Genomic DNA, 16,843 nt, shown 5'->3' on the forward strand with positions numbered 1-16,843 from the left:
AAATCTTTCCCTACCTCTCCAGAAGTTCAAGATGGATATGCCAGCTCTGAATGCAGAGACTCTGTGTGGACGTGCTCCCTGGACCCCAAAGATGCTTATCTTCACGTCCCGATTTGGCCACCTCATCTGGCCTTCCTACGGTTCAGGGTGATGGTCTGTCACTGCCAGTACAGGGTTCTACCACTCCGCCTGAATGGGGCCCCATGGGTATTTACTAGGCTAATGAACTCGGTGGTGGCAGTGCTCAGGTCAGAGGGTCACCATATTTACCCGTACCTGGATGACTGGATGGTCCGGAGGAGGTCTCCAGGTGCAGTTCAGATTATGGCTGCCAGACTTATGGACATCCTCTATGAGCTGGGATTCTCCATCAACCAGAGCAAGTCTCGGCACCAGCCCACCCAGACCCTAGGCTTCCTTGGCCTACTGTGGGATACCAGAGAGCAGAGGATTTTTCCCACTGCAGAGAGGATTGGTGTGCAGAGACAGCTGCTGGACATTTTCTGCGCAGATCGACAACTATGGGCTGATGGTTTCAGCACCTATTGGGCATTATGGCGGCATGCCTGCTGGCCACCCCGAATACAAGGCTCAGGATGGGGAGGCTCCAGTTACACCCAGCGGCCTCCTGGAACCAGGAAACAGACTTCCAGGCAGCAACAGTCTCCATTCCGGAGGAATTCATCAGGATTTGGTGTGGTGGACGCAGGAGGACAATCTCATGGTTGGCATGCCGTTCGAGCAGCCCGTTGGACTATCATGACAGACTCCTTATTGGATGGCTGGGGGGGCACTCTGGGCGATCCCCCTGTGCATGATCTGTGGTTGACAAGAGTGCAAGGCGCGTCACTTCAACTTGCTCTAGCTGCCGGCCATACAGCTGGCACTCAAGGCTTGTCTAATGATGGTCAGGGATAGTTCAGTTTGCATTCAGATGGAGAGCTCCACTTGAATATACTACATCAACAAGCAAGAGGGCACCAGGTCCCTTCCCCTGTGCAGGCTAAACTATCAGGATCTGGCAATGGACGATTGCGCACATCATACAGCTGTTTGCAATCAGTCCAATCTAGAGGCGGACAGGCTCGGCAGGCTGAGGGTAGACAACTACGAGTGGCAGTTGGACCCACAAGTCCTGCTGGAGATTTTACAGAGATAATTTATTTGCCAAGAAACAGAACAGGTGCAGCCAGCAGTTTGAATCCTGGATGGGCAGGGCATTGCTTGGGGATGCACTGCATCTGCAATGGGACAAAATGTGGGCATACGCTTTCCCACCAACCCCACTAATTCAAAGGGTCGTCTGCAAGGTCAGGGAGGCCCAGGGACTGTAGTTAATTCTGATGGCGCTGCAGTGGTCAGCCAGGCCTTGGTTTTCAGAGCTGCTGTGGCTGGCGGTTCAGGGGCCTGTTTCACTTCCAGTTATGTGATCTCCCCTCCTCTCTCAGCAGGGGGGTGGGTGATTCAACCCACTCTGCAGAAGCTATTCCTAGCAGTTTGGTTCCTGAAAATGTGGCTCTGCAGCACCTGCAGTTGCCCCAAGAAAATCTATGGATTATACAAAGGGCAAGGATTGACTCCACTAGAGGTCAGTACAAGAGCAAATGGCCAGGTTTTGTCACTGGGCAATGGACGAGGGCATAGATCCTATGGGTTGCACACTCAATCAAGTACTATCATTCTCGGCACACCTAGCTCACTCGGGCGTGCAGGTCAACCCATGCCGGACTTACCTGGCTCCCATCAGAGCCTACAGGAACTCGGACAGGTTGTCTTACTCCATATCAAACCCGGTGGTCAAGAGGCATCTTGCAGGATTAACAAGGATGTACTCCCCCCCCCCCCCCCCCCTGTCAAGTGTCTGCACCCGGTCTCGGACCTCAATGTGGTGCTTGGAGCGTTTGAGCCCATAGCATCATTGGACATCAGACTGGTCACCAAGACGACCCTCCTAGTGGGGCTTACATCAGCACGCAGGGTCAGCGAGATCCAAGCCCTGGTAGCATCAGAACCATATGCCACTTTCCATCAGAACACAGTTGTGCTGCACACTCATCCTTCCTAGGTGGTATCTTCCTTCCATTTCAATGAGGAGATCTTTCCTAATCCGGAGTCCGAGGCAGAAGAGGTCCTACATTGTTTGGACGTGTCAAGGACATTGGTGTTCTATCTGGACCGGACTAAGGGCTTTCGGAAATCAGATGCATTGTTCATCTCCTTTGGTGGTTCGAAACTGGGTTTTCAGGCTTCCAAAGCCTCTATCGCAAGGTGGATGGTGGCTGCCATTCAGGAGGCCTACAAAATGCAGAACAAGGAACAACCAGGAAATGTACATGCTCATGTGGTCAGGACAAAGGCTATAGCTGTGGCCTTCCAAAGGCATGTTCCCTGGCAGACTTCCTCCCCCCTAATAAGAATGTACTTGGGCTTTGAGAAATCTGTCCGACACGCATAAAAGGGAACTGAAGAGTGGCAGAAGAGGGCAGAGTCAGGGGAGTACATGCTCCTGGTACCACGCCTCTGAGCACGGCTACATTTAAAGGGGACAGAATCCCCTCCTCAAACGCCCCCCAACAGAGTCGAGGACAGAGCAAGCAAGGTGAATCGTTCGGCCATGAACTGTTCTCCCTTGGAGCCTGTGCAAAGGCATAAAAACTGCAGACCGACATTGGAGCACGAACAATCCTTTTCTGTGAGTCCTTTCTCTCGACTGCTGCTGAGACATCCCTTTCAGAGTTTCTCCTTTTGTTACCACGACTAAGGAACAGGAGACTGTGTCCACCGCTGCTGCACAGTGAAAGAATCCAGCTGCATCTTCTTCACAACTCCTCAGGTATTGTGGGACTTGTGGTACTACATACCTCAAGTCATTCTGTTGCTCATTTGCTGCTGGAGTGCTGATTCCGGTGTTTGGGTGTTTGCCCATACCGTTCTCCCAGGCCTAATGATTGCGAGCCCATAGGGAGCCTTTCTGGAGGTCCATGAAACCTTTTTGACCCTCTAATGCAGTCTACTTACTTGTAATTGAAGAATCCTCTGGAACTTTGCCTTTTCTGCTGCTGTGCCTTATCTGCTGTACCACCAATCGGACTTTGAAGAAATCATACCTATATAGGGATGGATTGTTAAAGCCTTAAGGCCTCTGAAAAGTATTACACGTCTCTTTAATACTGACCTGCTATTATTGGTTTTGAGTAACTCTTTTTACTCCTACAACAGAACATTTTCTGAGTTGCTACAAGTTATTTTACTTACCTTGAACTTTGTTCATAAGTATAACTCCTAACTACTGGTTTACTCGCCTGAAATATTGCATTGGTTTTCTATTGTGTTTATTAGTTTGAAATAATAATTACTTATTTGAAAGAAACTTTATCCTTGTGTATATAAAATAAATAACTATTTTACTATAATTACAAGTGCGTAAGAGTCTGGCCAATGTATTTACTGAATTCATTGTACTTGCCGACAACTCACATCTCTCTTCTAAGACGAGCCTGACTGCTCTACCATACTACCAAACATTTGAGTAGTACAGACTCGTACTAGAAGTTGGGGTTCTGTATACCAACGAATAGTTTTATAAAGTCTTACCACAGGTAGACTTTAGGAGAACTCCCCCAACCCTGCTTCATCCTGCAAAAATGAGGGGTACATGGAAGGACAAAGAATACATTGTTGGGTCATTGAAACGAGCGAGGTCCCTGAAAGAGTCACTCTGGATATAGGCAAGGGTTGATGAAACATGCATTCTTTTGGATTCTGTGCTAAAGTTGTTTTGCAGCAGGGGTGAGCTAGGAAATCAATGTTAATGTCTTGTTAAGATCATTGATATTCTTGTAAGAGTTTGGTGGGAACGTATGTTGTTCTCAAAGACGTCTTTGGTGAGATTTCACATTTTAAGATTCCGAGGATCCATGCTCCTATGATGGCAAGCTGGTCAGTGGATAGTATATGTTACCAATGAAAATCCAGTAAATATTCTCACAGGTCTATAGGCTCTAGATGAATCTTGGTTCTTCATAGACTTATGACCCGCTTGGATGAGTGATGGGACCAATATAGCCAGTGACTTACTGGCACTTAGCAGGGATAGCATCTTACATTTTTAGGGTTGTTACATGGATGATCTTGGGTCTGTAAACTCTTCCTTTTCTTTATTACTTGCCCTTTCTTTGACACAGCAGCCCGGAGAGTCTATTGGATGGACTGACATTAAAATGCTCCCCTCTCAATTTTTAATAGGTCTTCCAGAGATACTGCAAGATCTGATTGAAGTAGACATATATAAACGTGTTCTGTGTCTGCATTTGGTGGTGGGGTCTCATGTTCTGGGCCGTGCTGTGCAGTTTTGCATTTACAAAACTGCAATAAAAGAGGTATTTATTTAAAAAAGAAAAACACGGAAACACCTTAGATCAACTCTCCTCTAGCTCAACATTCACTCACAGAATCCTGAGCATTCTGCTCTGATATAGGTCCAGGAGGTCACATGCTCCCATTTTCCTGTCTTCACTGGAGAGTGAATTAAGTAGCACATTTGATTAAAAAATATCTAACTCAATTGTGGTCTGTACAAATATGGAAAGCTACGCCCATTGCACACCATGAAAGCTTTAATATGGTCAGCAAATGTAGATTTTCCCATCTCTGGCAAGCTCACATGTTTCTTAAAATAATGCTCTATTAGCTTTAAAAAATATATTTTTATTAATAAGAACTCTAATAACACGAGACTGCTATTTCTATTTTTAGAGTTCCAACCATATCCTAAAACCAAGCCCCTCCCCCCTTTCTGAAACTACAGCGATGTTGGTCTCCGGTCCCTATTAACAAGATCTCATGTGCGGTCTCTGATTATATGATATGATATGGCATTCCATTTATCATCACAGAACTAATGGCTTGAATGCTTGTAATGCTCTGGTCGCAGCTTTTACAGATTCAGCAGAGGCCTTAGCCCCACTTCAGCTTCACCCTTCGCCCAGCGCTCCCTCTGCCCCCTGGTATTCCTCAGTACTGCGGCTACTGAAACAACAATGCCGCCTTGAGCGGAAATGGCAATTACTACCAAATCCTGAAACCAAATTGGCATATGCACATGCAAGAAACCACTATCAAAAGGTGGTTAAAACTGCCAAATCTCAACATTACCCTGATCGAATGATCAATGCCCCATGCTCTTCTAAGGAGCTTTTTTTAGTGGCCAAGGAGCTTAATACTCCTGTCCTAACCCACCAACCCCCCGCTGTGGCCTCTCGCTCCCAGTCTCGATGCAATCTCATAGCCTCATTCTTCCAAAATAAAATGTGGACGATTAGAGACAACATTCGTGCTGAGAAAAGCATTACACCCAAGACCACTAAATCTTTGTACTATCCGGTCTCTAAATGTTCCAACACGTTTCAGTTTGCCCCATCTCAGAGAGCGTGGTTGCAGAGGCGCTCCACAAACTTAAATCGGTCTCACCTATGGCTCCTATTCCTTTGTATATCTTACAGGACCCGGCGTTGAATTTGAACCCTTCTATTACCGAGGCACTTCCATTTTCATGCAACACAGGATCCGTTGCCCCTTCTTTGAAGCATGCAGTTGCCTCCCTACTGCTCAAGAAGCCCCATCTAGATCCTGAGATGGTGGAAAATGATCGTCCTATATCACTTCTTCCTGCTCTGTCTAAACTGTTGGAAGCCATTGTCAATCCTCCGCTTTCTACTCATTTTGAGGTTAATGACATTCTTCACCCCTTCCAGACGGGCTTCCGTCCTGGGATGGGTACAGAATCAGTAATGGTGGCTCTCCATGACGACATTGCACTGGCATCAGACCACAGAGAGACGAGTGCTCTCATCTTACTCAATCTCTCTGCGGCCTTCAACATCATTGACCACCCGAGACTGCTGCAGTGTCTCTTGGATGCCGGTGTTTCAGGAATGCCTTTGAAACGGTTTTCTTCTTTTCTATCAGGGCACACCCAGGTGGTGTCTGTCCCTCCTTTTACTTCTTCTTGCACAGTGGTTGACTGTGGAGTCCCCAAGGGATTGGCACATTCCCCTTTGCTTTTTAATTTATACATGGCTGCCCTGACCCAACTTATTGCCAGTTTTGGTGTTCATTTCTACATGTAGGCGGACGACACACAAATCTTCTTTCGTCTTAATGTCCCGACTGACTGTCCCCCAATCCTTCTGAGGGACTGTCTCTCTATGCGGTTTGCCAGTGGATGTCTGACAGCTGGTTAAAACTAAACAGCGACAAGTCAGACATACTTGTTATCGGAAAGTCAACCACTGGCTGGACTCCTGATTAATAACCTACTTGCCTTGGGCTTTGTCCTCAGCCTGCCAGCGTAGTGAAAAGCCTGGGCATAAAGATTATGTCGTCTGGCTCCAGACAGGCACAGATCTCTGCTGTATGCCGTTGCGGCTTTGCTAAACTCAGGGTACTGAAGAAGGTGCTTCCATTCTTTTCTAGTAATGCTAGGAGTAGAATTGTCACCGCCGCCATGATGGGTGCCATTGACTACTGCAATGGCATCTACAAGGGTCAACCGGCGGCTATAGTCCAGCGACTTAAAATTCTACAAAATGCGGCAGCCAGGTTGGCCATTGGGTGCCCCTAGATTTGCTCACTCTTGTGACCTTCTGCGGCGCCTTCATTGGCTCCCGGTTAAGTCTCGGCTAGAGTTTAAAATTGGATGTATTGTCCATCAGGCTATCCATGCCACAGGGGCCTCATTCCTTCAGTCAAGATTGGCTGGCTATCAACCTAAGAGAAACATTCGCTCAGCTGGTCAGCTTCTGCTGACTGTTCCCCGCTTTCGGCGCACCCGGATGGGTGGCAGATCCTTTTCAGTGCTGGCACCCACATTGTGGAATGCGCTTCCGCCGCATGTTAGGAGTACTCGGCATTATCTGCCTTTCGTAGGCATCTGAAAACCTGTTTGTTCTGAGTCTGTTCTCCATGCCTCCCTCTCTGGCAGCTCACTGCTTCAGAACCTTGATGCCTTCGGGTCTTTGCCATGCTTTATAAGTTAGCATACAATACAATACAATACAATTCTTTCAAACAAGGCCAAGTAGTATCTTCGTATGAGCTGGTGGGTTAAACACTGTTGCAGTTGAGTTATAATCTGTGCTCTTTTAGATATGCTATGTTACTGGGTGACCTAAAATGTTTGAGTAGATTAGACCTCCCTTTCTTAGGAATAGCAATTGGACGCTCATGACATTATAGATTTTCTTTGACCGTTGATATATTTTATTGCTATTGATATGTCCCAACCAACATTTTTTTGTCTACAATGTGCGTGCTCTACTCTAGCTATCCTTCCTATTATTTTGTGTAGTTCACTGTATTTAAGCAATATTAGGAGGGTAGATATTCTGATTTCGTAGTGCGCTGTAATGGAATTTTACACGCCAATGTCTCTACTTTCAGGGGGTGCTGAATCACAGCTTGCCTTATAATATGGGCTTATCAGTGCCTATTGTAATGGAGTGTGTACATCCTTGCTGGCTACATGAATTCATTCAATATCACTTTAATCCAAAAGATCTGGGGCGCCCAGCATAATGGCAAATATGATGGGGTGAAAGATGGAGAGCATCATCCTTCTTTGCGTGGTTGGATAGTCCAAGCACTGCTCATGTGCTTCAAATAATATTTCTGGAACAGTAAGTTGACTGTGCCTGTTTATTAAATGAAGGCCATATTCATTTGATGCCATTTTGAGGACGGACTAATCCACAAAAATGATTGATTTCACTGCATCAACTTTCAGTTATGATGTTAAGTTTTTACCTTTGAAGCAGTTTTAAATATCCATTACTTTACAGATGTTATCAATAGTATACCTTTCCAGTCTATATCCCAAATGTCAAAGAGAATCAGTACAGGTAGCACATTTCTCCTCTCCAATGCCTTTGTAGGATCAGTAATACTGAAATGCAGTGTCTCCATACGATGCACATTTTGTTATATTGCTTCTTGGCTTTGCAAGGAAAGACGCAAAAAATGTCTCCATCACAAGAAGCATAACGGCATGGTTTGTCTTTTGGAAAATGTTTGCAAACAGCAGCATTAAAGCTATCGATGGCTCGCCCTTTGTTAATGGAGAAAGGAGTCGGTTGGTTTTCATTTCTTTCAGAAACCCAGGACACATTGTTTCACTCCTAAAAGAGGGACAGATCATCAGAATGTACATTCTGTGTCCCTATTGCAAGTGGTCCACTTTAAATACTTTTTTGTAGAACTCCTGAATGTCTTCCTTTTCTTCTTCCTTGTCTAGCACTTTTCCTGAAGTATGCTTTTCTTTATCTGATCTAAGGTACATTTTTGAGGAATTGTGGTGCAGCGGTTAGGTTTCTAAGCTTGGAACCTGTAGATCCGGGTACTAATCCAAGCTTTGGCATGTGTAGTGTACGTAGGCTGCACAAATGACTGATATCGTGCTATGTGGTATAACCTGTTTTTTTTTATTGCTTGATTTTTAGAAATAGTTTGATTTTGAGCAAATTACTTTTATAACACCTGTGTGCAGGCTAACAGAGAAACGGTCATTGTGCCACGTAAATCGATATGGGTTAGACCGGGATACCAGGTCTCTGCTAAAATAAATTCACTCGGCACTGGACAGGATGCAAACTCAAAATAGCAGCTGGCTTACATGAAGGATCTGACCGAGGTTACGTGCAGGAGAGGGGTGAGGCTACAGGGGCAGCCGAAAAGCAGTGCACTATTCTTGCTCAGACAATCTAAATTCGAGTCGAAAAACATTAAGCAAGGGCCTACCGCAGGTGCAGGGCCATGCTGCTTTTTAAACAGTGGGTTTCCTCATACTGGTGAGGCTGTTTAGCAATAGAAGAGAGTTGCTGGAGGAAAGGGGATGGCGAATAAAGATCTGAGAAAAGAAAGATTACAAGGAAGAGTTGGAAAGCAAACCGAAGATGGGGGTAGGGTGGGGTGGAAACGAAGAACACCAGAAGGAGTAAGGTTTCTAGAGGAAATATTAAAGAAGGATTGGAAATAGGAGGATATAGAGAGGAGGTTGGAGGTAAAACCCAGGAGGAAGAAAGAGGAGAGGAATTTTCTGGAGGATGTGGTTCAGAAAGATATTGGAGCGAAGGTGGAGCGTGGCCAGAATGCATTCTGGAGAAAGCAAGCCAGGAACACAGAGGTGATGTTTAAAGGGGGCATCAAGAGAGCAGGAGAGGCGTGAGCAGGCATGCTACAAGCCCGATGAGAAGAATAGCAGAGTGGTAGAAGTAAGACCTTGCAGCTTTTCATCAGAGATGAATGAGAAGAGTAGTTTAGAGAAGGGTAGGAGAAGCCCCTTGAGGCACCAGATATTTGTGCCTTGTGAGGAGTTCTAATAGAACAGTGTGTTGAGGAGTAAAGTCAGAGAGGTCGCATCACCAACCCCAGCCTCTAGCCAAGCATTGTAGTCAACATCTTAGTGGTTGTTCTGGGGCCCTGCTTACTGTCACTCAGCCCTATCCTCGAGGCTACCCCAGCCTAACATGCAAGCCCATGAGGGTCCCAAGATCCAGGTGGAAGGGTCTCCCAGGAATCCAGGATGAGAAGAGGACTTGAATCGACAGAACCAGAAGGCAAGAAAGAAGTGAGGGAACATGCCCCCAGACAACAAGTGACTACCGATTGTGAAACCCAAATACTTATTTTTTTTCTCTCTCTTTTTTAAAGAACCATAAATACTTTGTTGTTGGTACTTTAAGGAGACTCCATTCTGTTTTGTACATTTTCCCTATGTTGAAACATCTTTGTAATCTGTGTCAGTTAAAATGTCAACCTTTGTTTTATCTATTCCGCTCAGATTTCTAATGCTCCTTTGTAATTTATTTAAATGTATTTCTTTTTCAAATTCTTCCTGATACTGGCATTTTCATCTTTCCCGTTATGATAACCCAGCTGCTTTTTTTTCTGGAATTATGGTGATTGGAATATTGTGGTATAAGGTGTGTTCTAGGCAAACAATCATTGCCGGTCTGAGTAATGCCAAGCTGATCTAGTATAGCAGTGGCGAACGAAAAGGGTCACATTGAAAATAAAGCATTTCATATGTTGCAATTGTTACACTGAAGAATGGATTTTAAAGATATACATACAATATATTTCTCACAGTGGCTTGTAACCACCCTCTATGATGCCAATGGAACAGTGAAACCATAGCGTGTATCATCTGTTAATTTAACATTTTTGTCCATGTTTCCATATGGTGTGCATATAAAAGCTACTAATGGTTAGCTGGTTCATTCTTTTCTACTTATCAGTCCCTCTGTAAAATATCCTACAATTGCAATATATGGTAGCTGTTTCTGTTCAGAGTCTATTCTCACTGTGATTACTGTTTCAGAACCCCAAGGATGACACAGAAGCTATTGATGCTCTCTCGGAGGGATTTTGTGCTTCACCTCAAACTGTACCAACAAATCAGTCTGCAAAGGTAGGGAGGTCATTATGCTTTCTCTCATTTTACTATGCCTGTTGATGGGTGCATTGACATACCTGAATCAGGATTGAAACATCATGCTGGTAGTTTTTTTTAGTTCGCCATGCTTAAAATACAAACCAACTGTCTGAAGTCCATTAACAATGGAAAGAAACAAAAATGATTGAGTGCCGTTACAGCTATATATTGGGGTGGAGTAGGAGGAGGCGGGGGGTTCAGGAAAAGTGCCTGTGTGGCTCGCTCTGTGGAAGTCCTTGTTAGCTGTTTCCAAATGTCATCTGCAACAGTTTAGTTATGAGAACTGTGATGAATCCCATTGTATTGTCACTACTTCCATACAGAGAGGTGAGACTGCTACCCGATAGTCCCCCTGGGCGTGGTACTCAGCGGGAGGATCTCATGGGGAGGGAAATCCCAAATGGGACCAGTGATGACTTTTGTAGGAGAACTCAGTATTTACCCACTCCACCCCTCATCCTCCTACCCTAAACAAACCTATGTAGTTCCCAACACTTCCATATGTTTTTGTAGAATGGTGGACGCCATCCTCGTGAGACATACTGAGACGAGGAAGAGAGGGGACTACCCATATGGAATGCATAAGAAAACTGAGATGAGGATGAATCCCCCTAACCCAGTAGAGTAATCAAGTCAATACTGGGACGAAGAAGTGCGGAGGAATGAGGAAAGCCCAGCGGGAGCAAGGTACGCATTCCAGTCAATACGAACACTCTGAGGATACAAAAAGAGAAGGACTGCACAATAGTTTTGCTCCTTCCTGAAGCAACCGCAAGAGCTACCACGGTCCATGATGGAGGAAAGCAGACCGGGTGCCGAGAAGGGAGCAGGCTGGTCCATAGCTGGTTTCAGAGTGCAAGGACTGCTCAACAAGCCCGGAGAGAGAAGCTCCAGGCGTTCCTAAGGCCTGGGGAGCGCAAGTAGAGAACTGCACCGCCTGAAGTAAGCTTGCAACTTTGAAGTTGCTGCAGACCCGAAGAAGACCTCAAGAGTCTGGGAAGCCCTGCAGCTAGTCGCAAATGTCAGGGATGACCTCGACGTTGCAGACCATGAGAAAAGTTACGCACATTGCTAGGATGGTGCTGGGCCCCGAGAATATGGTGGAAAGCCCATAGGGGACAAAGAAGCCGAGAATACATGGTCTGGGACCCTGACCGAGAGATACTTTGGCATACCGTGGTCCGCACAATAGTACCTGGCAATACAGTGAACCAAGTCTATCCAGGAGGAAAGCCAAGCAAGAAGTGTCTGGGACCTGCACCCATAAGAGGAAGAAAGATCATTCTTTTTTATTGTCGCAGTACCTGGCAGCGTAGTGAACCATGTTGATTGTGCCTGACGAAAGCTGAGCAAGGCCAGGGGAAGGAGTCATTCCTCCCCTGGTATTGCAAACTGCCTAGAATCCTGAGCAAGGCCAGGGGAAGGGAGACATTCCTCCCTACACAGACTTGAGCTACCAAAAAACAGAAAAAGGTTAAGGGGAGGGAGACATCCCCCTGAAAATGTGAACTGGGGCTAGAGGGGAGGAATTAAATCCCCTGGTCAGGAAGGCTGAATGTAAGAATCTGGTGAACCTGGAACTCTGGGGAAAGGAGGAATTCCTTCAAAACAGTCTCAGTTTGGAACTATGGAAACCCCCTCAGTTATTTAGTTTAATTCATAGTGCAAGAGAATTAAATAGGTTTTTTGACACAGAACAGTGGACTTGTTACTTTGGCCATCCTGACAGATTCCATAGTACTTTTAGTTGAGGTAGGGAATCCCCTCTCAGAAATAGGGCAAGATGGTTGCACAGGGGTTTTACATATTTAGGAATACGTATTATAGGAGATTTAAATAAAATAATTCAATGTAATATAGATCAGGTAATGGCCAAAATATCATTAATAATTAAAAGGGAAAGATTGAATTTGAATCTGTAGGCAAAAATTAACGCAATCAAGATGGTTCTATTGCCTAAAGTGTTGTATGTTATTCAATCAGTCCCACTATTAATCTATAAAAAAAACAGCTGTTGAAGTTTGATAAGCTCTTTCAATCCTTTTTGTGTGGAATAGGAAAAAAACCTTGTGTTCCAAAATACATATTGATGCAAAAAACTGAAGAGGGCGGATTTGGATATCCGAATCTAGTGAAATACTATAAATGCCTTTATGCTTAAGAAGAGTTCATATTATTTTAGAGAAGAAAGCGTTAAAGAGCCAATCTGGCTACGTATGGAAAGAGATTTGTGCACTGTATCATCTAGAAAATATTTATACTATGGGAAAACTGTCTAATAAAAGGCTAAAGTTACAATCAATAGTGGCGGCCAGACAGGTCTTTGGGTTATGGTTTAGGGAAAATGGCCAGAGATACGGTTTCAGCTCAGATGCATCTATTTGGCATAATGAGACATTACAACTTAATAATAGATGTCTGAGTTGGAAGAGCTGGATTAAAAAGGGAATTTTGAAGTTAGGTGATATACTGGATGGGAACAGGTTGTTGCGTTTTGAGGAATTACAAAATAAATACGATCTAGGACAAAGAGAGATGAGTAAATATTTGGACTTGGCTTCCCTTATTAATCAAAAGAAAGATATGGCAGGTGGCTCACTTGGAATGAAACCAGAAATTAGTAAATTACTGATTGGACAAGAGTACAGTGCGCGGAATTGCATGCGTTTCATGCCCATGGAAATAGGACATCTTATAGCTTGGAATGGGTTGAAGGAAGCTTGGTCGAATGATGTCAATATGGTTATTTCTGAAAATGATTGGAGAGATATACTAAGGGTGAGTATGAATTTGGGGAAAGATATGAACTTGCGTCTGATCAGACAGAAAATTATTGGAAGAATATACAGGACACCAGCTAAAATGTTCAAATTGAAACTGATATTAGATGAGATATGCTGGAGTTGTGGTGCTGATAGAGGTACTCTTATACATCCATTATGGGACTGTCCAAGAGTACAAGTCTTTTGGAAGGGTGTAGTTGATAGAATTTATTTAATTTTTGGAATCAGTTTGCAAAGATCTGCGGCAAACATGATCTTGCTTTTACATAAGGATAGATGTGTGAACACTAGAAAACACAATTTCTGGTTTGACAGGGCCGTGATGGTAGCGATTAAGCTAATCCTTATGATTTGGAAGACTCGGAAGAAACCTAATATTGAAGTTTGGTTGGTGGAATTACAGGCTCTATCAAAGTATGATAAGGTATCAATGAAGAATAAGGGTAAAGAGGAAGACTACTTAAAGTTATGGGGATCGTTTGAAGCCCTGTATGATTGATTATAGTAGTGAGACTGTGAGAGGTGGGTAAGATATATGTGAGAAAATGCAAGTTTACTCCCCCGCCCTTTTTTATTTTTTTTATTTCTCTTATTTGTTCATTTTGTCTTTTGTGATGTTTAGTGTGGGTTAGAGAGTACCTATGCTTTATGTTTCACATAGAGTGGTTATGTTAATGAAGTATACGATGTGAAATGTTCAGAAACTTTGGTTATTGAATGCTTATTGCAATATTTTATTGGATCTATGTGACGTTATGGATTGCTGAAAATCTAATAAAGAGTTAAAGAAAAAATAGTGCAAGATAGGTTTTTCTTTACTTTTATACCACAGTAAAAGTCTTTGCCAGTCACCATTGTGTCAGACCTGTACTTCTGAACCCTTACAGAACTGAGGGCAATGCCAATCCATGCATCCAAAAGCTTTAAGGGAGTTTGCTGGAAGGCTCTTTAACTTTTGCCAAAGAGCTGACCAAAGGACCCATTGAAGTCACCAAGCGTGGAGTGGAGAAGAGAGTAAGGCCAATCCCCACCCCTAGAAAGAAGAGCAGATGAAGACCTGCAAGATATCCCACTCCATAAGTAATCCTTTGAGACCCCATTGTTGTTCCTCAAGAAAAGTCACAGTTCCAGGGACTCATCAGAGGATTCAACCTCACAGGTAATGTTTGCCCACCCAATCTACCACACTGGAGACATGGGAAAACTGGCTAAAGATGCTAGACCTCTTTGCCAGGGACCAAGCGCTGATGGCCTCTGCCTCTCCTCCATGTCAACGGTGCCCATCGTGCTTGAAGGAGCCGGTAGGTACCCCTTGCAAGACCACAAACGCGCCTATGGGCTCGTTCCCGACTCTAAATGTCTGACCCAGACCAGCCTTTAAGGTTTTTTGCCTTGGCATTGAGCTACCAGCGCAGGCTGTCTGTGCAGTTCAGCACAGAAGCCTCTTTAGAATGTGCCCTGCTTCACGTGGGCAAATTCATGTCAAAGATGTCAGAAGACTTTGATGAGAAGGGTGATTCTATCCTGGTTGGGAACCACATTGCTCCAGAGAGGTGAGAGATTTCCTAGAGCAATTCTACAGTGAGGATGAGGATCTGTTGGACCTGGCCTTCAATTTACAACTCTAAGTTAATGGAAGCCAGCAGCCACAATACCTCTCCAGAGCTGCACATCCTCCAGGCGAATAGTCCGGGGAAGCCACATGCTTCTTTCCAGAAGAGAATGGCCAAAGTGGTGGACACACACTGGGTTTGGCGGCACCAAGAACTGCCATTCTGGATGAGGGTCATCAAAGAATCCTTACTGCCCTTCACCCCGCCAGTGAAAGCCCCAGTTTTACAGGACTTGGAGAAGCCAGCCTCGGTCATGGCTTTGGACTGAGACCTCTCAAAGAAACACAACCAGGCACCCTCTTATTTGGCTTTTTTCTCTCTCCACCCATGCCACCCCCAGCCATGTTAGCCAGCCTTAAAATGGTTCATCTCCTTGCCACCTGGCAGAAGAGTCAGACGCTGGATGTTTGCAGGCACAAAGTGTTCACCTCTGGCAACTTTGACTTGAGGGCAGTTAATGTGTCTTGCTGACTTCAGCCTCCGATGAGTTGGAGCTCTGCCAGGATGTTTTGGAAGCGATCTTCTCCTTGTGGGGGACTCCTCAAGTGGATCCTTTTGCCTCCATTGCAGGAAGCGGGAGTTGTTCTGCTTCATGGAACTTCTATGACAAGGAGCTCTGGGGATGCATTGACAGTCGTGTGGGAATTTCACCTCCTTAGTGTGTTTCTGCCAATCTCACTAGTTCTCAGAAGACTACATCTTTTTGGATCCACTATGATTTTTATCGCTACACATTCGTCCCGTAGGACGTGGTACTGGGAACTTCAAGACATGTCCAACTGCCCTCCAAGGTACCTACCGAAGAGAGGAGACCTACTCTCCCAGTCGAAAAGGGGGTGGGGTCCTCCATCCAAACTTCAGCAGCCTGAACCTTCATGCTTGGCTGCTGAGAGATAGAGTGGAATTTGTCGGACGATAACCTAGAACTTCTACTTTAAGCTTGGAGGCTTGCCACCAAATCCATTTATGCCTGAGCTGGCATACATTAGTGATTAGATATCTGGGAAGAGGGCTGAACCCCTTCATCTGTCCTACCGCCTCTGTTCTAGTTTTCCTGCTTTTGTTGCACTGGCCGGCCTACAAATTGGCACTCTGGTGGGGTACTTGGCTACCATCTTGACATTCAAGAGGACCCCAGAGCTAAGTTCTTGCTCTACATCCCCACTTTCACAGTTCTTGTGGGGATTGTGCTACTGTTAAGATGGATTTATAGAATCGGCCTGGTGGACACATTTTAGGAAGCCACCCTAGTTATAGTGAACAGGGAACTCTGAGAGGTTAGCCAAAACCCAATTGAGGTATAATGGAGAGCAGTCAAGGATATTCTCGGGATAGTGTGAGTAGGGTCAGGGCTCCACAATGAGGCCGCACAGTGAAGCACACAAATTCAATCTTGACAGGAATGTATACAATATATATACATATATATATATATATATATACAAATACAATATTTATTCTAGGCCTTATACATTCACCATAGGTTCTTTAAATGCATTTAAATGACTTAACGCTACAAGAGGTAAGTAAATTAATGCAGTAAAGATGGAACCAAGTCACAAGTGTATTTTCCTAACTTCAGCAGTCCAATCCCTAAGAAGAATGGGGCCTTGTGCCCAAAAGTCACAGGAGCTACACTGCTTCTCCGCAGAATGTATCTGTAGTAAGTAAGTTGTGCATGGTGGATTCATAGAAGATATTCAACAATTGTACTAGGTAAGTAAATTATGCTCTTATTTTATCGTGTTCTTATCTTTCAGATGATACTACCCAGATTCAATGACCAAAAGGCAGTGCAATGTTCTTCTATTACCGCCTGGCAAGGCAGGAGAAGAAGGTCAGACTAAAATATGGCAAAAGAAAAGCGGAAATCTTGTGGCACAGCCATTTTAGAGCACTAGTCACGTTTAATAGCCATACGCGGTGAAGGCAAGCGTCCCCAGCCAGCACGATCCTCC

General features: G+C 44.7%; 1 protein-coding gene across 13 annotated transcripts in view; it reads left to right on the plus strand.

Annotated features, from left to right (window-relative positions):
* Positions 1 to 16,843, plus strand: part of CAST (calpastatin) — a 757,786-nt gene that overhangs the window by 675,941 nt on the left and 65,002 nt on the right. For all 13 annotated transcript variants that reach the window (XM_069627659.1, XM_069627661.1, XM_069627656.1 and 10 more), the window contains one exon: positions 10,376 to 10,465. In XM_069627659.1, the coding sequence (XP_069483760.1) occupies positions 10,376 to 10,465 (90 nt within the window). The remainder of the gene's footprint in view (positions 1 to 10,375; positions 10,466 to 16,843) is intronic.

This window comes from Ambystoma mexicanum, chromosome 6p, assembly GCF_040938575.1.
Source record: "Ambystoma mexicanum isolate Mex_15411 chromosome 6p, UKY_AmexF1_1, whole genome shotgun sequence".
Classification (NCBI taxonomy): Eukaryota; Metazoa; Chordata; class Amphibia; order Caudata; family Ambystomatidae; genus Ambystoma; species Ambystoma mexicanum.